The 26395-nt window shown below is 34.3% G+C and overlaps 3 protein-coding genes across 3 annotated transcripts in view; 2 read left to right on the forward strand and 1 right to left on the reverse strand.

Annotated features, from left to right (window-relative positions):
• Positions 1 to 341: 341 nt before the first annotated feature.
• On the forward strand, positions 342 to 5705 carry LOC311287446 (uncharacterized protein; the record flags this gene model as incomplete). Its single annotated transcript, XM_084404315.1, has 6 exons — positions 342 to 399; positions 2670 to 3026; positions 3105 to 3458; positions 3620 to 3736; positions 3864 to 3898; positions 5546 to 5705. The coding sequence occupies 6 exons, from the start codon at positions 342 to 344 to the stop codon at positions 5669 to 5671; spliced, it is 1047 nt and encodes a 348-aa protein (XP_084260441.1). The 3' UTR covers positions 5672 to 5705.
• LOC311288571 (uncharacterized protein) overlaps positions 2088 to 26395 on the forward strand; it is a 104780-nt gene continuing 80472 nt past the window's right edge. The window contains exon 1 of the mRNA XM_084406061.1: positions 2088 to 2268. The gene's annotated coding sequence lies outside the window, so the exon portion shown is untranslated. The remainder of the gene's footprint in view (positions 2269 to 26395) is intronic.
• nitr7b (novel immune-type receptor 7b) overlaps positions 8607 to 26395 on the reverse strand; it is a 112372-nt gene continuing 94583 nt past the window's right edge. The window contains exons 2-6 of the mRNA XM_084406078.1: positions 10055 to 10414; positions 9922 to 9963; positions 9647 to 9784; positions 9416 to 9468; positions 8607 to 8859 (exon numbers count right to left, since the gene is read on the reverse strand). Coding sequence (XP_084262204.1) covers positions 8743 to 8859; positions 9416 to 9468; positions 9647 to 9784; positions 9922 to 9963; positions 10055 to 10414 — 710 coding nt within the window. The 3' untranslated portion in view covers positions 8607 to 8742. The remainder of the gene's footprint in view (positions 8860 to 9415; positions 9469 to 9646; positions 9785 to 9921; positions 9964 to 10054; positions 10415 to 26395) is intronic.

A 26395-nucleotide genomic window follows, 5' to 3' on the forward strand; every position in this document is an offset into this window, starting at 1 on the left:
ATAGATTTTTAAAGCTTCTTTTTTATAATGTCTATTCAATCCTTTCCTCGTCTGCCACATTAATTTAATATTTTTGAATTACCTTCATTTGGCCGCTTTCTGTGGTAAATACTGATATGCGATTGATTGACAGTCGTACTTTACATTCATCATCACTTAAAAGTAATTACAGTAATGTTTAATAAACTTTGTCAAAGAACCTAAAGGTCACTTTAAACCTTTGAGTTGCAACTTTCTGTTTAGCACTTGTTTGAAGCGTGAAAAGAAAATGTGCAACACTTATGTGATGGAAAGAGCAGTGAATTATGGTCTCTCTTGAATGAAAATGGGTCTTGGGTGTAATGGTTGGGCAGCGTCAATGTGTGGGAGGGGAGCAAAGGCAGAGTGGCCAGTCCTGTGGTTGGAAAGTGTTTTTAAACACACAATGTATGAAGTTCATGTTCACATACCGCTGACAGGCTGATGAGCATGCTCAGTTCGATTTTTGCATACTATTTAAAATAGTAGGGAAGTTGGCTTATTTAAACAAAGAGAAAATTGTTATAAAGAAAATTGATAGTCATATTCCGAAAAATGCATGTCTATTTTGTGATACAACAGAGAGATTAAGTCAATTCCATAAAGGTCGATTTCAAAATTGCTATTCTTTAATAAGATTTACACAGAGCATTGGAACCCCATAAATAATATACAATACATAAGGGTTTAACGATACAGCCATTGCACCACATCAGAGATCTTTGCTAACTATTTAACTTTTGATCTGAAATCAAGAGTTTGTTTCAGCCACATGTTTACCACAAACATCTACAAGCAAATGCACCCCAGACATGACATCAAAATGGTTAAAAGCATAATAAAGGTATAAAAGACTGCGGGCTTTAGGCGAGTACTACCACAAATCACATCATTTGTCCATATAAGGAGAAGATGTGATCTCAAACAGAGCTCTAGTTAAGAGGCCACAGTGTACATCATTTCCTGTAGTGACTGACAGGAAGAAGCTGTTCAGTACAGACTGCAGAGCCGCTGAGGTGAACATAAGTGGACAACATTTAACTTCAGCACTGACATAGTAAAACTGTATTAAGATTTGTAGAAAAGTTTGATAAAAAATTTTATTTGGATTTTTTTCTTTTATACTGCAGGTAAAAAATAAAATAATACATGATGTACAGTACATGTTTACCCAATCCACTTGTGGTAAGTGTAAGTATATACACACACAATATATATACGGTCAATGTGACTTTGCCAAGTAAGACATGTTCCTAGTTCAACATATTTGAATGATCCTGGAACAACATTCCTGTCTGAAAATTTGGTCCTACTCCTACCCATAAGTAACCAATGATAGGTGAATAGCACTGATGTAGAAACACCTAACCCTGGTTGTAAGCCTAAACTTGTCCCTAATATCTGATTGGTTGATTGGAATGTTCGAGGATCAACAGAGCTTGAGCCAAGCCTTTAGATATACATAATGTAACTGGCCAAGTTATAGACTGGCAAAAGGGAATTTAATTTAGAGATATGCTTAATAAAGTACTACATCAATAATTGAGAAGTTTTTTCTTCATGTACATACACCTGAAAGCATGTGAATTCAGATGCAGCTACTGTACTGGGAGCTGGGGTTCAAAACAATCTATCTGCTAAACTGAGTGCCCTTGAGCAAAGAGTCCCATAGCATTTTAGAGAAATGCTGGACTAACATAATATAATTAGAGGCGTTTGAGTATTGTACATGCAGATCAGCATATCAGAACTGTAGCACATATAGCGATAAACCAATTTATCAGCTAGGCCTTTTAATTAGCCGATACTTGCCTATTTTGAGATTATTAGGCATTTAGAAATAGTAGAACACTCTAAATGGGTTTAATTGGCAGCTTATGTAACATTATTTAGGGCTGTGTTTCTTGTGTCATTTATCAATGTCATCGCCATACAGGTACAAGTGTATGTAAAGAGACTCTATTAAAGGAAATTGGTTCTGCCCCGTCTCTTAAAACAGCCTGCAGTGAAACATCAGAGTGTCAGTCTTTGTTCTTTGAACTGCTGTGCATAAAAGAGGAAGCAGTCTGAAGACTTGCCATCAAATGGACAGTCCACCATATAACCAGGACCCTTCAGTTCTCTTAAGTACAATATTTGAATTACATATGATATAATCTGAGCTGAATTTACTGACATCTACACTTTCTGTGAACTGCAATCACTGTTAGTGGATTATAATATTAATTCTGACATCTTTCTTTTAAGGTTGTAAGTAAACCCCTTAATCTTTCTTTATCAAGTTAATCATTGCATATTATTATTTATTTTTATTTTGACATAATACTGTATTGTATTTTTATTACCAACATTTCTGAGCTATTTTATCTTATTAAAGTACTAATGTTAGTAGGGTCAGTGTTTAAATTGTTTCTAATTTTTTTTATTATTTTTTTTGTACATATTTGCACATTTATACATTTGCATGTTCAAGACTTCTGTTGACGTGTTTATTTCTCTTTTAGAACAAGTGCAGGGGCTACAAAAATGAAGTTCTGGGTTTTGTTTACCCTCTTTCTCCTCACATTTGCAAGTATGCTTAAAATTGTTTTTTAATTGAGCATTTTGTTTCACATTTTTGTTTGTTACCATATTGCTTGTTTGTTTTATAGATGGGACAAGTGAAAGAGAGGATTTTATTCACCAAACCCCTGTGCTATTTGCTGAACTGGGAAGCAGTGTGATTTTACCCTGCTCTCACTCAGATGACTTTATTAATTATATTTCATGGTATAAACATTCTTTTGGCAAGAAACCACTTCTTATGGCATATTCAGAACATGGATCAGGAAGCGTTACATATCAAAATGGCTTTAACAAGACAAATCGATACTTAATCAGAATTGGAAGAGGCTCTTTTAATTTGAGCATCATTCACGTGGAGGAATATGATTTTGCAAACTACTATTGTGCTGTGACTTTCTTGAACATTGTTACATTTGGAAAAGGGACGATTCTGCTACCTAAAGGTGAGTTAATGACAATATTTGACTGCACATAAATGAGTATTGTTTTAATGTATTTACAGAATATTGCATTTCTTTCAGAAAGGGACAGAAGAAGAAGCACCACTGTTCTCCAGAAGCCTGTGTTTGACAGACTTCATCCAGGAGATTCAGTGACTCTGCAGTGTTCGGTCATCGGTGAGATCTGTGCAGGAGAATACAGCGTCTACTGGTTCAGACATTCATCAGGATATTCTCAGTCAGGAATCATTTACACTCATAATAACAGGAGTGATCAGTGTATGAAGAGATCAGAGAACGGCTCTTCTACCCAGAGCTGTGTCTACAGTCTCCCTCAGACTGAACTCAAATCATCTGATGCTGGGATTTATTACTGTGCTGTGGACACGTGTGGGAAGATACACTTGGGAAATGGAACTGAGTTGACTATTGAAGGTACAGCAGTATTTGATTTCGATATATACATTAGTTATAGTTACATAATGCAACATACTGTATAGTACCGCCTTCAGTCAGCCAATTATTATTAATAATTATTCATATTTCTTTGTATTTATGTTGGTACATGAACTCTTAAATCTATGTTATCATTTCAGCATCTTCGACTTTGACCTTTTGGAATCCAGTAGTTTTAACCCTGTTGACAATAAGCGTAATATCAATGATTGTGAACATAATTCTGGTGAGACTGATTCAAAAGAAGCTGAAAAAAGGTAAAAATATATTAAAATAATCTCATTGCAAAATTAAATTATAAATATTAATCTCTAAATTGCTTCTTTTTTTTTTATTTATTCTGATCAATGTAATTAACAATGTATATTTCAATATTATCCAAAGAAGCTTTGAAACAACCCAGAAATCAAAGGAATCAGGTAATCTATTTTTATTTGCCCTGTAATTTATAGGGAATGAAAAGAATACATGTTTTATAACACATTGCATGACTTCCAAAAAAAAAAATATATATATATATACTGTATATATATATATATATATATATATATATATATATATATATATATATATATATATATAAATGTTTTAGATTGGTAAGATTTTTTCATGTTTTTAAAAGAAATTTCTTCTGCTCACCAAGACAATTTAAAATGACTGTTTTCTATTTTAATATATTTTAAAATGTCATTTATTCCTCAGATGAAAGCTGAATTTTCAGCATCATTACTCCAGTCTTCAGTGTCACGTGATCCTTCAGAAATCATTCTAATATGATGATTTTATGCTAAAAAAACGTTCATTATTATTTTCAATGTTGAAAACAGTTGTGTACAATTTTTTTTTCAAAATTCTTTGATGAATAGAAAGTTCAAAAGAACAGCATTTATTTAAATATTAAATAGAATATTTTCTAACATTATACATGTCTTACTGTAACCTTTGAATAGTTTAACTCATCCTTAATGAATAAAAATATTGATTTATTTTATTTATTTCCCCCCCCAAAAAAATAAAAATTCTTACTGACCCCAAACTTTTGAAGGGTAGTGTTTAATGTTACAAAAGCTTTCCATTTCAGATAAATGTTATGTTATTTTGAACTTTCTATTCATCATAGCATCATGAAATAAAAATGTAAAAAAACTGTTTTCGACATTGATAATAATCATAAATGTTTCTTGAGCATCAAATCATCATATTAGAATGATTTCTGAAGGATCATGTGACAATGAAGAATGAAGTAATGATGCTGAAAATTCAGCTTTGATCACAGGAATAAATTATATATTCACATAGAAAACAGCTGTTTTAATTTGTAATAATATTTCACAATATGAATGTTTTGTTTGTATTTTTAATCAAATAAATGCAGCCTTGATGAGCAGAAGAGACTTCTTTTAAAAACATTCAAAATCTTACCGATCTAAAACTTTTGACCAGTAGTGTATGTATGTATGTATATATATATATATATATATATATATATATATATATATATATATATATATATATATATTTACCCCTGGTTTCACAGACAGGGCTTAAGACTAGTCCTAGACTAAAATGTAAGTCTGAGCTGTTTCCACTGAAATAAACTTGCACTGACTGATCTTAAAAATATATCAGTGCCTTTTTAGTTTTAAGATGCACATCGGTAATGTTTTTTTTCTAAGCATGTTTATAAAAATTACTTAAATGTCCTAATTGATCTATATGGTCTAATCCTGGCTTAGTCTAAGCCCTGTCTGTGAAACCGGGCCATTGTGGATCAAGCTCTAGCAACTAGACTAAAGTTGCATGTATTTGATAAAAAATACAAAAAACAGTAGTACTATAATTTTTTTTAAAATATTGTTACAATTTAAAATACCTTTTTTTTAATTATAATAATAATGTTTAATGTAATTTATTCTAGTGTTGGCTGAATTTTCAGCAGCCATTACCCCAGTCTTCAGAAGCACATGATCACACTATATTTTTGTAATAGTTTTGTTTTGTAACAATCTTAGTCTTTACTGTTTTCTGTGATGTAGGCTGATCATGTTTGTATTTTTCCTGTGCAGGTTGAGGAAACAGATGCCTTAAATTATGCAGCTCTGAGTTTTTCCAAAAAGCCTTCCACCTCAAAAAGATCTGCAGTGAAAACCAGCCAAAATGAAACTGTTTATTCACATATCACAAACCACTAGTTAAGATAATTACAAATGCTTGGCTAAGAAGTTATTGCTGTTGTCACATAGTTTTTATTGCTATAGTTTTACCAGTTTGGACATAATCTGACTTTTTATATACAATTTTTATTTCTGTTCACTGTAAACATATTTCACCTGTAAATATAAACAGGAATAACCAATAAAAATACTGTCTAGAACTTTTTCTCTCTCTCTCTCCACCATTCCCCTTCATGTCTCTGGTTGCTGGTGCACCCTAACATTTTCTGTCCATCATTTGGGGAGAAACGGTTGCGTCATTAGATTCTCTACATTATTCATGAGTGGGAACGGCCTTCGGTTGATTTCCCAACAATTCCTGCACGAGCTGATACACAAGAACGCTAAACTGCGAAGAATTCAAACACGTGATTCTTACACAGGGACATTCATTATCGCTTGTTGCGATTGTTAAATGTATTTATTTACAAATGCTTCAAACATAGCAGAGTCCAAACATTCAATCGAATCTTTTAAAAAGCCCATATATTCATGCAAATCGCATTGGTAGGCTATACACTATACAGTATGAACGCGATGACAGTGGATTATTCGAATATAGAAGTCAATGATAAAACCCGGAAATGGGCAGAAAGGTAGGTGAATATGCCTTTCTTCTCCCTGCTTAATTCTGTTAAACCGATGCCATTAGGTCAGAGTAGTGCTTATAAAAGTGATGAACATAAGAATATGGCTTTATGGAGTAGGCCTACTCAGGTTTTCTAATTGCATGGCGCACAGCCAATCGATATTGTGTAAGCTATAATGATAGAAAATATGTTTGGGAGTTTGTTGTGGTGTTTCGATTGTGAACGAATCAAGTGGTTTGAATTAATATTTTAATGAACCTGTGAACTTAGAAGCGCTGACTCATATTTACCATTCACGGAAGTCTCTCCCTATTGGATGAGCCAAATAACTTTGTGATGTCTTGCCAGTATGAATAACTAGAATGAAAGACAACTGCTTTCTTTCTTGGCAGCTATTTGATAAAACAGAGGATCAAATTATTTATTATTATTTTATTATTATTGTGGTGGTGTTTTCCCTAGCTTAGTGACAAAGAAGTCATGTCATGCACTTTGATTCCTTGTACCTTCATCCTGTCTGTAAAGCAACACTTTTTCTTTTCTTTTCTTTTTTTTTCTTTTATTGCATTTTAACAAGAACAAAACATAATTTACATACAAGAGTACATATAACCATACATGTCAGGGGTAAAGAAAAAAGAAAAAGAAAGGTATTTTACATAAAACACCTGCACCTGTCAAAAAGCTGTGTAGTTTTCCTAGCTTTTTTTACTTTTGGATATTGTTTCTAAATATATTTATATATACAATTTTAAAATGTTCAAAATTTGGTAGTTTTCCATTCCATTTGACTTTATGAATATAGTAACGGCAATTATAACAATTAAATCTAAAATAAACAAAAGATTTGTATCAACCTCAAATGAAATTTTTTTTAACATAACATCAATTTCTTCAAAGTTTCTGTAAAGCAATACTAACTATAGTGCGAATCTGAACGGATCTTTTTGGGTGAATCGATTCAAATGAATCGACTCACTGGGATGAATCAATATTCCTGTTCATCACAGTATTTAAACAGGTTTTGGACTCTATACTGTTTTGGTGAGATATGTGCAAGACAATACAGCGTCTACTGGATCAGACATTCATTAGGATATTCTCAACCAGGAATAATTTACACTCATAATAACAGGATTGAACAATGTGTGAAGAGATCAGAGAACGGCTCCAGAGCTGTATTTTGTAGACTGAAAACACATCATGAAGCTTTAAGGTTTTCTAAAAGACCAATGAGCTCAAATGAACTCCATTGAAAACCTGGCAAGAAGAGACTGTTTATTCACAGATCACACTTATTATTCACAGGTTATTATTATTAGCATTAGCAGTTTTTATAGCAATGATTTTGATAAGTATTCTTTTTAATGAAACGATTTCTGTTGCTGACATATTGCTTTAAGAATATTCTTGTGAATTTTTGCAAATATGTTTAAATATATAATGAAAATGAAATAGTCTTTTGAGGATTAAAGGATTCAAAATGATATGAAAGTCTGCCTGAGTCTGTAATTCATTAGTAATAGTTACAGTATATACAGTTTACCGGACTCATCAAAAGATGACCTGATAAATACACCCATTACTTTTTTTCTTTTTCTTTTTCTTTTTTTTTTAAACAAAATTTGACTCACCATTCAGTTATCGAGAGTGATCACACTATATAGTTCTGCTCATAAGTTTACATACCCTTTGAGGATATGCAAGATCTTAATAATATTATCAAAATAAGAGAGATCATACTTTTTATTTTATTTAGTACTGTCCTGAATGAGCCGTTTCACATAACAGATGTTGACATATAGTCCACAAGACAAAATAACTAATTCACACAAATGAACCAGTTCAAAAGTTTATATACCCCTAAATCGTAATATTGTGAGTTGTATGCTGATGATCAACGACCACCATTTTTTTTCTGCATATTTTAACCCATCTTTTGACACTGAGGATAACTGAGGGATTCATACTCAAATATTAAAAAGGCAAAAACATTCACTGGAGCTCAAGACGGCAACATAATGCATTAAGAGCTGGGAGTGTGCACTTTTATTATTTTGTTTAAAAAAAAATATATAATAATAATAATATATATTTGTATGTGTGTGTGAAGACAAAATAAGTACAATTTAACCCAATCATCCAATTCATAAAGTTTACTCCCACCGGCTCTTAATGCATATTCTGCACGGGGTATGTAAACTTATTAGCAGAACTGTACATCCCAAGTTTGTTTCAAATTCACACGTGTTCAGTTGATTGACTGTACATAATTGATATTATCAGGTCTCACAATGACAGAACTGTAAATATGGACCAAAACGCTAGACATAAAATAGCATAAAATCACAACATCATTCACAACAACAGTCAACAGCACAACTAGCTACACAGTTAGTGTATTTAACATAAGCAGAGATTCAATTGCGTTTTGTGACAAACGGTCTGATAATCTGTGGATCAGCGTGTGGCAGCGTAAATAACGTTTGGTTCCACCTCCCTCATGTTTCTTACTGGTCTTCTGCTCTTCTTCTTGTCTAAACTTAGAGCTGCATAGTTCAAGTCTTCATCTCGTTCCTGGAAACAAAAAATAAAAACATGCTATGAATGTACACAATCATTTAGGCGAAATTGGGGAGGTTTGTAACACTTTTTTTAACCATAAAAACATGGATATCATTTTAATTTTTGTACATGCATTAAAACAAATTTACGTATACCAACCCCCTTCAATCCACTCTCAACTCCATCCCATTTGCACTTTAATTAAAAGCACTTTAAATAAAAGAAATTCGGAAAAAACCCTGATAGTGGGCATGTTAGTCACTTTCATATTGTGTCAAATGTCGGATTTTACACATATTGTCTTCAATCTTTGTGTGTATAGAAAAAGTAAATGCAAAAATAGTGTTACAACCTCTTCATGTCTTCTCAGCCATTTTGTTTTATTTATAGGCCTAACATGGAATTTTTAATTTTTAATTTTTTTTAGGTATAATTTTGATTATATGTATTCACAGGAACTTGCAGTCTATAGGGATTTCATCGATGTAGCTCATTTTTTAACCCTGTGTTACAACCACCCTCCCCTGTAATAGAAACAACAATAATTTGACACAATACAAAACAATACCCTTTTCTGCAATTGTTTGTTCATCTCTTCATTGTTACCATGGCGCTGAGTATCTAAAAACAAGACAGTCCTCAATATTATTTACTTTCACATGGAAGCACTTTTCATTCATGCTGATTTGGTAATATCATAACAGCAGTACAGAAACTTATTATCAAGGAATCTATTGGTAAAGGTTTTTGCTAGTATAATTAGTTATTAGTTTAAGGTGCTACTGTGATGTTTACGTGCCTTGTTTCTGCTTGTTTCTTTCCTTCGTCCTGATTAAGACTACAATCGCAAAAACAGTGGGAAGCAAAACCAAGCCGCTCAAGATCAGTGTGAGTGTATAATAGACGTGGCAGGATCTTGAAGTTTCTTCCACCGCCCCTGTTAAAACCATTCAAATCATTAAAAAGGAGAGAGAGAGGAGAAAAGACAGAGAGAACAAGATTATGTAAGCTAGAAATAAAGAAAAGTTGCATGAGTGTCAAATTAAGTTTCTCTTTAAACTGTAAGACACATACCACAATCGGCATTTGCAATATCCTCTTTAAACTGATTACTCTCTTTGAAGATAAAAAAGAATACAAAAAAAGTATTAGTAACTGAATAGCAATGATACTGAATATGAATCAGTTTAATAGACTCAGGTATTACCATTTACTACCACTAACTGTGTTTTGTTGTGAAACTTCATGTAGTTCGTCAAAAAACTTCCACAGTAAAACATTCCAGAGTCAGAGACGTCAACATTGACAATCTTCAGGGAAGAAAATGTTTGGTTCACTGACATCTCCATATGATCCTTCTTAAAGCCATTAAAATATATGGAGTCCGCCGCTTGTGTTTTGCTCACATATTGAGTAACAATGCAAAGTGGAAGAGATCCATTAATCTGCTTGAACCAGGCGGTGTAACTGGGGTCTGTCAAGATGTTTGGACACAGAAGAGAGACAGTAGATCCACTGTTCACCGTTTTCACCGAAGTTAAAGATGTTCGTTTTACGAAGATGATACCTGAAAACAATCAATAATGTCATAAGAAAAAAAGTAGACGACGTTGATTCGGATTCAGATGTAAGCTGCGTTTTGCATTTAAATTGCATCTAAAACATTGTGTTGTGTCATGTCTGAAATTACAAAGTCATTACAAATGTTACAAAGTACTTTCAATGATATGATGTGACTTTCTTCTGCGGAACTCAAAAGAAGATATTATGAAGACTGTTGGTGTCCAAAAAACATAGTTTGAGTTTTAAATTAATAAAAATACACAGAGACATTCCTCCAAATATCTTCTTTTGAGTTCCACAAAGAAGAAAGTCAGTCCTTCAGGTTTGAAACAACATGAGGGTGATTCAGTTATGACAGAAATTTCATACTAATTGGACGAACTCCACTGTTTTTAAAACTGCGAAGGAAATATATGAATGTAAATGGATAGTGACAAGATTGTTCTGAATCTAAAAGTAAAGTAAACTCAACACTGTGATGTTTCTCTATACTTCTTGAAAATAGCTTTGCCCTGTGTTTTCAAAATCAGTTATTTAATGAAAGTTAAATGACAAAGTATTGGCAAATTATATGATATAAACAGATTTTATAGAACATATACTTATGTTTTTGTGCAGTATTGTATATTACACATTGATAATTATTATTTATTAAATTCATGGCAAATAATCTGTTTCATTTCCCCAAATTCTATAGCAAACATCATAAATGTATTTACCTATTAAAAAGAGCATCAGAGGATTTGTTGCAAACAAATTCATCTTTACGTTCCAGTCCAGTCGACTCAACTGAGGAGAATTGAATTGAGCTTTATTTATTTGAAGGGGGAGTGGCTTTTACTCTGTACTTGCTCCAGTCTGTATTAAAGCAGACTTTAATTTGCTCTGTATATTACAACTTTGAAAGAGGGCTTGAGGGTTTACTAAAACTCGTGTTGCAATGTTATGAAATAATAAAAATGATAATAAACTCACTTCTCTTGAATTCTCTAGTTTTTTAGATTCTCTAGATCTTGTTTTCTTTTTGCAGAAAGAGAAAAAAAAATCAGCATCACAGCACTTCTGAGTAGATCCATGTAGCTAGACCTTAAATTTATTTACATGTAAAATAAAGATAGCAATAAAATACGCCAATAAAATTAGTTGAAATCTTGCATTTGGCACCATCAAATTGAACTGAATGCTAAATGATGTATGGTGTCAGTGTCTAAATCCAAATATATATATATATAAGCTCAATGGCAGATTTCAGTTGCCTCTGTTACATTGCTAAATCTTGTGAAAGTCTTACAACATTCTCAAAACAATTTCAAATAAAGCTCAGCCATTAGGTGGAGACATTTCTGTCATAGTATTTATTATTGTGAACATGTATGAAATGTCGGGGCCGTCTGAGCTGGCCATAGGCCTATCCTGTTTTTTCATGTTTTATAATGTTTATTCAACATAAATTAAGAAATCCATAATGAGGAGTGCAATACATGTAAGTAAACTATATATGGGCTATTGTGTGATTGACAGTGATTGTAGACCAACCACACCACAGACCACATGGCCGTGTTTAAACATAAGCATCCTCTCATCAAATGAGCTGGCAGAGTTTGAAACAAAGAATAATTTCCTGTAGGGAGTGACAGGAAGTAGCAGTTCAGTGTAGAACGAGCCCTGGAGACGTGAACTTCAGCGGACCAACACACACTGAATGAGCTTTACTACAGCTTAACGGTGCCAATAGTTGATGCATTTTATTATTTACCAATACATTAGCAATAACTGTTACATGTGGTTGGGTCTACACTATAGTTATGATTGGCTGTTTAGCTTCAGTGTGTCATGCATGCTTACAGTACACCAGTGGTTCCCAATTCCAGTCCTCGTGACCCACTGCTCTGCACATTTTGTAGGTCTCTCTTATCTGACACACTCAGTTCAGTTCATGGAGTCTCTCCTAATGAGCTGATGATCTGGTTCAGGTGTGTTAAATAAGGGAGACATACAAAATGTGCAGAGCAGTGGGTCACGAGGACTGGAATTGGGAACCACTGCAGTACACTATGCTATTTTAATGAGCAGAAATACAAGGTGTTGTTTATTTAAGGTGTGTGTGTGTGTGTGTGTGTGTGTGTGTGTGTGTGTGTGTGTGTGTGTGTGTGTGTGTGTGTGTGTGTGTGTGTGTGTGTGTGTGTGTGTGTGTGTGTGTGTGTTGTCCACGCACAATACTGAGATGTATGACTTTATTACATATAAACCATATAAACCGTTTTGTGACTAATTTATTTGTTTGTTTGTTTATTTAAAATATCCCTTACAAATTCTGCTTTTTCATTATATGTTTCGTATATTTGTGTGGCGTGTTTCAAGCTGTACAGGCAAGTACCTACTTTTCAGGCAAAATCAGCCGGTTCTGAATTCAATGACTTTTAGAATTGATTTTAGAATTGAATAATGTTTTACTAATATAAATATTTTGGGTTAAAAAATTAATATGAATGCGTAACATTTATATTATAATATTTTAAAATTATCACTATTTTTAATTGTCTATATTTTTTACATTTTAAAGTGTGACATAAATATGAAAATAAATGTAAAAATAAATGTAAACAAATCCCAGTAGCCTCTCAATAATATGAAAATCGTACAAAGGTATAATTTAAAAGAATTAGCAAAAGGCTTTTTAAAATAGTTGGAGTGTATTATGAACCTTTTTCTTCTTCTTCTCTTGTCTGATGTTGGTAGAAGCAGTAGCATGACACTTTATACACTTGTGGTTTTGGACTATGAGCCCAGGCCACAAAAATAACTCACAGTCACCTAGTAAGATCGAGAGTGGAAAGAAAGTGCTCGCACCTCAGCGGCTGAAAGTTTCCATTGTAATAGCGACTGACTAAACTGCAACTCTGATGTTTGACCTCGAGTTTTAGGCTGGCTGTGTTAAGTAAAAGGCCTAGTGTTTAGTTAAACAATTTCACACTATCGCAAATGCTATTTATATTTAAAATGGCTTTCACATCAATCACAAAATCAGGAAAAAATTAATTAATCTACTCTAATGCAAGACATCAGGATACAAAGCTTTAACAGGTTTAACTGTTTCAACACACCTCTTCATAAGCTGGATTTCAGCACCATGGACAGAGACACCTTATATTGGTTGCTTTTCACATTATTTACTTACTTTTTTTTATCAAAGTGACCAAATAAAAGGTGTGTGTATTTAAACTTTGATGGATGTTATATGGTTAGATACAACTTGCAGTTAATCTAGTTGTAAAATGAACTAAGGCCTAAACCAGGTGCTGGAAAGAGTTAAATGTCTGTTTTTTATTATGCAACAAAGACAATGCCAAATAATCTGCTCATTGATTTTTTCATTTTTCTGCAGGCCTTGACTGTGTGACCCAACTAAAGTAGAACGAGTCTGAGAAGAAAGATGGATGACTTGGCTGGGAAGAAGAGTTGTCCAGTTTTTAGATGTCCTCAATGCCAGGTTTTCTCTTATAGCGGTGATGAGGACAGAATGAGTATGATTTTCTTATTGTTTTCACCATAGCAGTTGTACGATTCAGCCCAGTTAAAATTGATGGCAGTATAAAAATATGCTACTTTAAACATTTTATTAATTCTTTGTACATTCATATTTTTAGTTGCACAACTTTATCACCAAAGATGAGCCTCATGGCATTTAGTCATCTGGCATCTGACTGACTTATTGACATCAGACGTCACAGTGTACCACAAAGCAAGATAAACACTCAATAAACAAATGTTAATACTAACTTTTTTTTCGATAGTCCACTTTAGACTATGTCAACTAACAGTCATTGATTAGAGTATTAGTAGACTGACAATAACACTTTGTTTATGCTCCCCACCAGACATTCTCCTGACTGTAACTTTGCACCTACATGTCAACAGCAATCATTAGATTATTATATCTGTTAACACTTTATTTTGATATCCGTCTGCTTAATATCGGCTAACACTAACCTAATAGTCTACTAATACTCTGAGTCTAACGAGAGTTAGTTGACATACAGTTGCAAATTAATGAGAGTTATTTGCAAAGTTACTTATAGTTAGTAGAATGTCTAAAGTGGACTATCTAAATAAAGTGTAACCACATGCATTTTGCATCTTCAGCCAGCAGATTTGGTTAGTTTGCACTTTATTTGCTGCAAAGCTCATGAAAGCTTCCAGTGCATTCAGTTGTAAACCGTTTTTTGATTCATCTTAGTAATGTCATGTACCACATGGGGAATTTGCCCTTTACTGTGATGATCATTTATTTTCAGAAAGCATGTGGTCATGATGTCAAACTGATACTTTTATCTTGCGTGTCATACCTATGCGTCTCAATGCCACATGCATGTTTACTGAGCCTTAACAGTAACAAACAGCAAATGAACACCTTACCTGCACATTAAACAACTGATCAGCTGAGTTCATCAGATTATCTGATCATCTTGAGACTGATATCTGATTTGGGTTTATTTTAACATCAGTGTTATAGCCCAAACCACCGGCTTTTGCACAAACAATGCATAGGGTGTGACAGCGACTGAGGCTCCAACCAGAAGACAGATTGTTAGCCGCATCACTTCCTGTGGAGGAGTGAGAGAGAGAAGCTGCTCAGTACAGAGAGAGAAGTGTAGATGTGAACTTCAGCGGACCAGCATTGACATTCGCCAATTGACATTGACAGATAAAAAATGAAGAAAAATGAGATCATGAGATGCTTGTTTGCACTTTGGCACGTCTCTTTGTACATGCATTGCTTGCGCACATTGTGGTTTGATCATTTTCCAACCACAGGACTGACCTCTTACTTCTGTTTTGAAGCCCCTCTCTGAATCAAAACCACAAAAACATCCTTCACAACAGACAAACATTTCTGTTTAATTAAAGAAACACAACCCCCTTCCCAGTGGACTGCTGACTACATTTTTTAATGTTTTTTTAATTTATTTTTATTTAATGTAAATGAATAAATTAGCATGAACCTCTATTGCAGCATAAGCACATTATAACGTGTCTTCTTACGTTTTTGCTGAATTAATTTGTTGATTTGCATGTTAAATCATGGATGTGTTTCACTGGGTTACTTAGAAGATGTAACAAAGAGTATACATTTAATGAACCAACTGATTTTATTTATCATATCAATATTTGAATGTATGTTGTGAACAGAAATACTGCTATAGCTACAGTTGATCTACCTTACCTTATCCTTAGTGTTTAGTCATATAAGATTCTGCGCTGATAAATGCATCTCATAGAGTTTGAGAAATTTAGAAAATAAAGACAACCACCATTGGTATGTGTACATCCTATTCAATTCTGAAATGGTCTCTTGAAAAAGCACTTTGAAATAAAGAAAAATATGTGATTTAGGAAGGCAAATTTGATCTTGTGGTATTTACACAGCAGATTATAATTTTCACCACATAACAAGCTGTGAAACTGAATATTTAATCTTTAAAAGCAAAGTCACCCAGCAGTGTAAAATGTTTTTTGTTTCTGCACATGAGCAGACATGTGACAAAGACCTTTTGCAGACTTTCACATGTTGACCTCTTCTACGCCACATGAAAAGAGGCAGCTCTCTATTACAGCGCTATTAGCTGAACATCGTCTTAGCAGTTCTCACTTTGCACTGAGTGGCTTCTTCCTGTCTCAGGTTCTACAGGAAATGATGCGCCTAATTGCTCGCTCTCTGACTGGAGCCACATCGTTGCACAGTCACACTTGTGTGGTTGAGAACATACCAACCTATCAATAATATATCTGAAACATACTCACTTCAAAGTCTGAGATCACAAACAATACAATGTTTACTGCATTGACACAGTATTAGAAAATGGCAAAAGCTTTATGAATTTCTTTAAAATGTTACAGACCAAGAGTATAATACAACTTGGTTGTCTATAATTTTTTCTATAATGGTCTGTGCTTTTAATATATTTTTCATTTACATATGACTTTAACACTGAGATTGGTTTCATGGTTTATTCATAGTGTAGTGGCTTTGTCCTAAAAACAACAACAAAGAAAGAACTTAGGGAAAATACAATCACACACTGCCCTCTATTGATACTTCTTGTCACTTTCTGTCAACATCCTCACCAGAAGCAAGAAACTCAGTGAGTCGTATTACTGTAAGGAATTCCATTCTACTTGAGCACTGCTGCTTGGGCAGAGTGATTTGCTCACAGCACCTGAGAAGCCTCGTGGTGAGGAGCAGAGAGTCAGCTCAGAGTTGGAGTAAATCACTCCGCAGAAGTAGCAGTGCTTCGCCTTCTGAGAATATAGTTCCCAGTATGTATACGGTTAGACCATGGCTGTGTCTCATGTGACCTTGTTATTTGTACATGCTGTGACAATACAAATCACAACATGTAAATAGGAAAATGTTGGTGTTATTTTGTCACTTATTGGGAGCAGTATGCTAGCTGGAGCCATTTACCTCCAGTCTTTGTGCTGAGCTAGGCTAGCGGTGGGTGCGTCAGACAGAGTTATGGCATGCACAGAGATGAAAAGGGTATGTATGAACTTATCTAACTCTGGGGGATATGGTGAATAAGCTAAAGTCCCAAAAAGTCAGAGTGTTCCTTTAAAACAGAAAAAAAAAAAAAAAAAAAACCTTAAATCCAACAGCTATTTGTTACTGAAATAGCAAGGTTATACGTTACTATTAAAATCTGTTTTGTACCTTTAACATGCATAATAACACAGAGGGAAGAGAAAGTCACATGATGAATCACAGTTCATCACAAATAGCTTTTCCAAGCTGAGGTAAATAATAATATAATGAAGACGCACACATTTTATGATTTTTCACTGTGAATTATGATTTGTTTTTTTGTATTTTCAAAAACTGTTAACTTAATAGTATTTTACTCTAAAATTACATGAATACAAGGTTATCTATTACTGTTATCCCCGTATATAGTAAAATATAGGTGTTTAATGAAGATGTTTTTGTCTTTTACAGTTAAATTTACAATAATTTCTTAGAGTTTACGTTTTAATTCTTAAGGATGGAAGACTTAGTAAATATAACAGTCAAAACATTAAGCTTAAATGCTACTATCAGACTATCTTTACCTTGTGCTGCATGAGGAGGAAAGGTAAGTGCTTGTTTGAATTCTTGTTTCAACAATCAACAGTTTGTTACGGCATAGTAGTAATTCCATGATCTACTGAGAAGTTTAAATATTCTGCATACTTTTTAAAATATAATATTTTCTTTGTCAGATGTCCTATATTAGAATGAGATCATTTATCTGAGGGCTAACCATTGTGTGTTTTATTATAGAGTCTATCAATGCAATAGACAGCAAATATCAGCAAATCCAGATTACGGATGATGATGTGTCAATAATTCAGGTTTGTCAAATGAAACTCTCCAGATGTAAAACCACTTGTAATACATTTATGATGATTTATCATCAGAGGTGTCAAGTAACGAAGTACAAATACTTCGTTACCTTACTTAAAGGTGCTGTATGTAACTTTTCTACTAAAATGAATCCTTTTTTTATTGCCTGTGTGTGAAGGGGTTGTAATAAAAAAAAAAACACTTTTCGGGTTTTGCTATTACCTCGGAAAGCAAGTATTCTTATTTTTATGTGAGGGTGCCGGGTCGGATTTACCGCGAAATCCAGTGACGTGACCTGCGCACGCGCGCTCCCGAGCCGTCTGGCCTACTGACTTTGCACTCAACAGCGACGACACTGCAACTTATGACATGTCTGATAACACTAAGAAACGACCTGCTCCCAGCACAACACAGACTCCAACACAAACTCCACATATTGATAAAAAACAAAAAAGCTTTTTCTGCTGAAGCTCGTAAGGCCAGACGTGAATCGGATGAACTTCGGGTGAAAAACACGGCTCAACATCGGCAGGGCATTTGAATCATGGAGAAACCTTATCTACAAACCTAGAATGTACATTTCCTGAAGAAAATGTGAAGTGGTGCTTGCAGTGGCAAAATTCGGCACGGTTGATAGGGTTCCATACTTATCATGGTACCAGCATGGAGCATTAGTTCAACGTCAAGCTGATAAGTAGCCTATTATTGTGATGTTGCAGTGGGAGTTTACCTTAGTTTCCAGCATGTTGTGTGATGCTTTCTCCTGTGTGTTGCGTCTCAGTCTGGAAGGTACCCACAGTGCTCGCTCTTAAATTCGAGCACGCGCTTGTAAAATTATTGGTTGCAATCTGAAACATCACCGCTAGAGGTCGCTGAAAACTACATACAGCACCTTTAAGTAGAAATTTGGGGTATCTATACTTAACTGGAGTAATTATTTTTCTGACGACTTTTTACTTCTACTTCTTACATTTTCACACAATCTGTACTTTCTACTCCTTACATTTTAAAAATAGCCTCGTTACTCCTATTTAATTTCGGCTTGTTTTCATTCCGGCTCGTCGTCGTTAAAAAAAAAAAGAGAGAGAGAGAGAGAGAGAGAATTAATTGCATTTTTTTTTCTTACATTACTTTTATACTTTAAGTAGTTTTGAAACAAGTACTTTTATACTTTAACTTGAGTAAAAAGCTTGAGTTGATACTTCAACTTCTACAGAAGTCTTTTTAAACCCTAGTATCTATACTTCTACCTGAGTAATGAATGTGAATACTTTTGACACCTCTGTTTATCATTATAATGTATGGGGGTACATGGGGGTAATAAAAAAAAGTAATTATTAATGCAGGACTGAATGTAGGCTAACTGTTAAATAACCATTTAGCAGTGATAATGTATTATTACTGCTTAGCTAAAAATGGAAAATTCAGCATTTAAAGCATGCCATAAGGTATAGCAGGGCCGTGCACAGACATTTTGAGGGGCAGTGGCCTAAACCAAAAAAAGGGGCACTAAGGGGGTGGTTGCTTGTTAACACAAATTATCCAGTTATTACAAAATATACAATTAAAAGAGAAGACAGCACACGCTCAAATACATTTGAGACTTTATTGTAGATGTTTTGATAGAACATCACAATTACACATTGCTGATAATAACATAAACTATTTGCTGTTTTAAATTTTTATATTTACCTGTTCCATTTACAGCAACACTTTTTTATTTGGTACCATGTCCTGAAAGATCTTGATAACCTAATTTTTTATGATTCACAATTACACATTGGTGATAATAACAGAAACTATTTACCATTTTACATTTTGGTATTTACATTTTCCTTTTACAGCAAAACCTTTCTATTTGGTACCATGTCCTAAAATATCTTAAAGGTCCCATTGCATGGATTATTTTATTATTTTAGAATGTTTCCTGGGGTGCCCTTATAATGTTAGTATGTTTTTAAGATCAAAAGTTGTTATAATTTAGAAATAAAAGGCATATTTCCTAGCCTGATTTTAGCCTCTGATTTGAACGCTCTGTTTGAAGGGGCGTGTCTGCTGTGAGACTTCAGTGTAAACGCCCACTGCTGTGATTGGCTGCTGTGAGACTTCAGTGTAAACGCCCACTGCTGTGATTGGCTGTGAGACTTCAGTGTAAACGCCCACTGCTGTGATTGGCTGACATGCTTGCATATGAAATAGCTAGCATTACATGTGGAACTCTCTTGAATACTTTTACTATTACAGCTATTATACGTTTTTACTATTACAGCTATTGAGATTAACGAATCGTGAGAAGTTTTTTAAGTATTTAGATCTATTCCCATCACATAAAAGGTTGCAGTGATGAGCATTGAGCAAATGACAGTCTGTTGATCGCGTGAATGAAGATCTTATCATTGCAACAGTTTCTGCACTCTCACTAATGCTTTCACCAATGCAAACATGAGGTAAGTACAGTAAGAGCTTCGTTGTGCAGCGTAACAACGTCATTGATTTCATAATGAGTTTTGGCAAGTGTCCAGATAAACTCGCACTGTGTGATTGACAGCTTGGGCGATTGGACAGGGATTGTTCTTTGATCACTTTCTGTATATATATTAATCACAGTTTAAGTACGATTATTTTCATCCTAAGAGAAACGACGTGAAGTTGATCGTTTAGTCACTGGCTTGATTTACTGATGCATAAACAGTATTGAACGACTTTGAGAGAAAGATTATCTGTCTGAACTTGAACAATTACACATCAGACATTCACATAACCCACTGGTTCTTCAGAGGCTCGGATGAAGGAACTAAAACAATACATTTGTACATTCATTTGTGCATCCAAACACTGAGCAACTGCCATGCTTCGCTCGTTTGCAAGCCATGATGTCTCTCAAGGAAAAAACAATATCACGCTCGCGCAGCTCATTTTCTCATGGGCGGACCAAGGCATAGAAGAGAAGGGGAGGTAACCTTTCCCCTTATTACGACATAAGGGGAAGATTTCTAGATTCACCCGTCTGAGCTTTCATTTTCTCAAAAATACCCAGGGCTTGGTTTACCCAATTTACCTTGTCTACAAAGTGTGCCAACATCAGAAAATTTTGTTATTTGTATTAGATCTGATCGAGAGTACAATAATTTGATTAGACAAGCAGCTAATTCTAAGAACGTGGATATGTTGTACAAGTTGTTAGCACTAGTAGAAGACCAAGAGAAAAACATTATCGACATTAATAAAAAAAATAAAAAAATACCAAATGACTAATTTCGCAGATTCAACCACTGTCATGCATAGCCTACCTTTTAATGCATAAAAGGTATAGCATACCTTTCTATACTGTGAGTGATGCTGCGGAGCGAGCGGGAAAACCTGGAGCGGATTAGCGGAATGCTTTGAGCGGTGGAGTGGTGGGGGTGGGGAAGAGGGGCACCTCAGTCGATGAGAGCAGAGGGGCAGTGGCTCTAGCCACGGGGCCACCCCCCTGTGCACGGCCCTGAGGTATAGGGTTGGGCAATAGGCTATAGCCAAATAAAAGCCAAATAAAAATGGCGATTTAGGCCTATAGTATAATCTCAGTATTGACTTTTTTTTTTTCGATTTGATTTAAAAAAAGATCTGAATACATATATAAAAAAGTTTTTACATATCCTGATCAATATTCTCTTACAGTGTTCATACTGAAGGCTATGAAAAGAAGCATGACCATGAATGTAACCTTGCAGTATCTATTATGTGCAAAAAAATGGGTCAAATCACATTATATTCTAACATTGTATCAATACAATCTAAAAACAAAATAATGCTTTTTAAAGAAGACGTTAAATTCACTAAACTAAAAATGAAAATAAATAGCCTAAAACCAAAACTTTTATCATAAAAATACACTTGTAGGTTTGAAATTCTATAGGCTTAGCACATTTATGTTCGCCAACAACAACAACAAATATTCAACAACAAATATTTTAGTGTATATTTCAGACAGAATTACTGCGCTATGCACTCCGTCTGTTTGGCGCGCATGCACGCGGCACTTCTATTTTTTATGGAAGTCAATGGCTACCATCAACTGTTTGAATACAAACATTCTTTAAAATATCTAGTTTTTTGTTCAACAGAAGAAAGAGTTTTGGAACAAGTTAAGGGGGACTGAAGGCCCTTTCACACGGGACGCGACAGTCACGAGTGTCTAGTTCATTTTCAATAGGAGACGGGAGGAAAGTGGCAAAATGCTTGTGCACCCAAAATCCTGCCGCTTTTACAAGCAGGCGCCGCCAAAGATAAAAATATTTAATCTTTTTGTGAGGGGCCGCACCTTCGTTGGCTTTAACCAATCATCGAACAGGTTATTAACGACCAATCATAGGACATTTTACTAAACTTATATTGGAGTGCTGAAAATATAAATATTATTGATAAATAATTAATGACAATAATTAATAATGACACCACCACACAAAAAAAAAGAAAAGAAAAATCTGTTAAGATAGGGCCTATATTTATCTATTTGTTTTGTTGATGATTGTAACTATGGCAACTATCGCCCCAAGACCGCAAAGCGAGCACCACCTCAACTGCACAAACCACTTCCACTACGAGAGAAAGCAGCAGCCACTCAGTGATTCCACCGCTTGCCACGTCCCATGTGAAAGGGCCTAAAGTGATGCAACATTTTCACTGGGTGAACTATCCCTTTAAGAATTCTTGTTAAATACTAACTAAATGTGCACTAGTTCTTTTTAAAGGGAACTGTATCTTACACAAGCACCAGGGTCCACCATTTGAGTTAAAGTGTCCTCCTCTCCATCTCTGCTCATAGCAGACTAACGATTTGAGGGGAGTAGTTAAGCGTTTCCCAACACAAGCCGTCAAACCTACATCATCAGCCATTCCAGACCGGAAGTAACTTTTCAGACTTTGATTAAAGATTACGACGGCAAACCATTTTTTTTGTGTGTATTAACTTGCATGGATTAATTTTTCACCACAAGACTAGTAATATGCGCTAACAAAGTAAATAGGCTCAATTTTGATTTCAGTTGGACTTTAACAGAATAAAAACAACATAACACATAAACACATTTTAACAAATGCACATTACATGCACATCCATTTTAATTTAGTAGATGCAAATAAAGCATAGGCTATGATGCAAGTAATACGTGATTCATAAGGAAACTGTAAAACTGAATATTTCTTAAGTTCCAAAGTTGACCTGAACAGAACAACGCAGAGTCTAACAACATACATTTATTAATCCACATAAAATCAATGAGCACACAAACTACCTTTCTTTTCCCACAATTATCCCAAAGAAATATATGCCAATATATGCCAAGGAAATGAATATATCTAACAATAAACAGTACAAAGCTATAATAACACTTAAACATACAAAGACATTAAAATATGGACACTTACAGCTATCATCTCGAAATCCTTATTTTGATGACATTGTTAGCTAGGCCTACTGTTATTTTAGGTAATAAAACACTTTCAGAGCACTTCATTTTAACACTTATATGCTATATGCTATATATATATATAGCATTCACACACACACACACACACACACACACACACACATATATATATATATATATGTGTGTGTGTGTGTGTGTGTGTGTAAAGTGCTGTAAAAATGATCAGACTATACTCTGGGTTTAATTTTCAGAGGACGAAAGTCAACTCATAAAATCTAGGAGAAATTGCCAAAATTATTCAGACAAATTGAATTAAATTGATGTTAGATCATGTAAGATCATGATGAAAATATTTGTGTCGAAGTGAAATGCTCCTCTCTGGATGTTACTGCTGTGATCTGACCTGAGCGTACAGAGACTGCTCCTGAATGACCTTTGATTTGGTCCTTCTAGTGTTCAGAGGTTTCTGACCAAAACTAATGGATGCGTAATTCATGCTGTCTTCATTCTAATATCAAGAGAGAAAAGAATCTCCAATTATGAGAGGAAAAATTACACATGATGTGGCATAATATACACCAAAAGTTTTTAAAAACCATTAAAAAATATATATAATCTAATATTAAATTAATAAGACAGATACATTGATAAAGATTTGGAAAAGATCTAAAATGGAAGATAAGTGTGTACTTACTTGATTCTCTTGAGGTTTGGGCACTTTGGGAAATTAAGAAACAGTCTTGTCATTATACTGTAAATGGTAATTCAATTTCTACAACATTTTCCTTTACAATAAAAAGAATAATTTTATTCAGAAAGTCCTACCTTTATTCTGATCCCTGAATAGTTTTATTCCCAGAAAAACAACAAGAACAAAAAATATAATGTTTGAAACTCCAAGAGCAAGAAGAGTTGGATTCACATCACCACTCACTGAAACAAAATTAATTTGATCTTCTTAGAATTTTTTTTTTAGATAAGTTTGGTATCATGTACTCTAGTATATGAATCAGATGCTTTTCCAGATAGCAGATAAAGCTAAACAACCCAGTCTCTTACTACTGCGTATCTATACCACGAGTTTTCATTTTCATTTGGCGTAGTATTTACACGCCAAAGTCACATTTTGCGTTCATATGGTACGCAAAACCCTCCCGTTAAACTTCTATTGATGGAAAATGAGTATGTATTGCACGCAGTCACAGTTTGCGTTCATATGGTACGCAAAACCCTCCCGTTAAACTTCTATTGATGGAAAATGCGTATGCATTGCACGCAGAAATGTATTATAGTCAACGTCATCGTCCCGCCCCTTAATCGTACGAAGATTCACGATTCATCTCGTGCAGATGCCGAAGGTGAATGCAGAAATACGCGTTATTATTTTTATTTATTTGTTTTAATTATTTATTTTTGTACAGAAACATATCTCATAATCTCTAATGGGGGCGAATGTTGTTACTACATCTAATATTACACGCTTGCTCATTAATAGTCGGGGACTGTTTTTACAGTTTAATTCTAAACAATCCATTTCCGGGAAACAAAATGTTTGCAGAATTTTCAATAATGTAATGTGAATAATTTATGCTAGTTATAGTAGTTATCTGTCTGCTTCTGCTTTATTTATTCTGCTCTCTGCCTTTGTCTTTTTGACTCATACACGCATTTTTTTTCTTTCTTTGTTTGTGATTGTATTTGGAATGGTAAAAGTATTAACTATAATAATAATAATATTAATAAATTAAAAAAATTAGCCTACATTGGCCTGAATTTTAGTCATTCGCTGCTCCAGGAAACACCCACTACCGCTTGGCAACCAATCAAATGTTTAAACATTTTCAGCGCCCTCATCACTTCCCGCCCCTCAATACAGTGCTCAAGTTCGCCATTCTTCGTTCTTCCATTGAAACATCAGAATACACAAGTAAGTATTTAGCAAAAGAATAAAACATTTCAGTTCTTGTTAACCCAAATTATTGTAAATGCAAGTGTTACTTCCGATATCTAATGCGTGTCAATGCTGTCAGCATCAAACGTTATTCTTTAAAGTGAGCATGCACATGTAGCCCTTAGTTGTCAGGCGATTAATGTCTGTTTAAAATAATTTATTATTAAATATTTTAGGATAAAATGTAGTGTAAGAGTTTGCTGTGCGCAACAATTGCTTTTTATTGATGCACCATATGTTAGTGGTTACCTTATGATGAGATAACTGCACACTACTTTAAGTCAATACCAGGCATTACGTGTAGATCACAGATGTGTGGATTAATCAAATCTCTGTAAACCTGATTTAGCCCAAATTGTTTTTTATTTTGTAATTCCCCCCATTTGTTTACATTTGTTCAAGCAGAATGTCCAGAGGCTCTTTGGAAGCATCACTTCTTCTTGGAGATGTGTTTCTTGATCAGATACAGGTAATTTTAGAAATTGTATCTTGAATAATTATTTATTTGTACTTATTTTTATCTGTCAAATAATTTAAAGAAAACTACAGATGAATAGTTATATTGGCTAAATATATTATTCATGACAGGCGAGTATAAACTACTTTAAAAAACCTGTTAAATATACTATTTGCATTTTAGAAAGAGGAAAAAAATAAAGTGAAGAGGTCTAAGCCACTTCCCAAGACCGTAAAGTGGAGGCGAAGGGACAGAAATGGCAATGTTGTAAGGCCGCTTCAAAAAACTGCAATAAAACCAAAACTCAAAGGAAAACCTCCTAAACACGGTGAGACATTTGCTAATTTACAGTTATCTTTTAAATTTACTGTTATTTTCAGTTATGATTTTATATTTTCTTCCTATTTGATAAATGTTTAGATGTATGCAGTCTGTTTTAATTTTTAAACCCCAAAGCATTATGTATTCACTTCTCTTTTTTTTTTTTAAAGCTCCCACCAGTTTGCCCATCCAGGAGGAATTTGTTTATCGAGCGGAAACTGGTAACTGTTTACTATAGTTATATGAAATGGCAGCTGGTTTACAGAGTTTAAGTAATATTCTGGCAGCTGTAACATACTGTACATGTACTGAATATATCACTGTTTCTTGTTTCTCCTTCAATCAAGTCTCACTCATTGAAGAATTGGGGCACATCCTTAATGACGAATGTGTTCATCCTGAAGACGTGTCTTTGGCCACAACCTGGCAAAAGCGGCAGTCCCTAAGCCATGAAAGATGGCACA

Source organism: Rutilus rutilus (genome assembly GCF_951802725.1).
Source record: "Rutilus rutilus genome assembly, chromosome: 3".
Classification (NCBI taxonomy): domain Eukaryota; kingdom Metazoa; phylum Chordata; class Actinopteri; order Cypriniformes; family Leuciscidae; genus Rutilus; species Rutilus rutilus.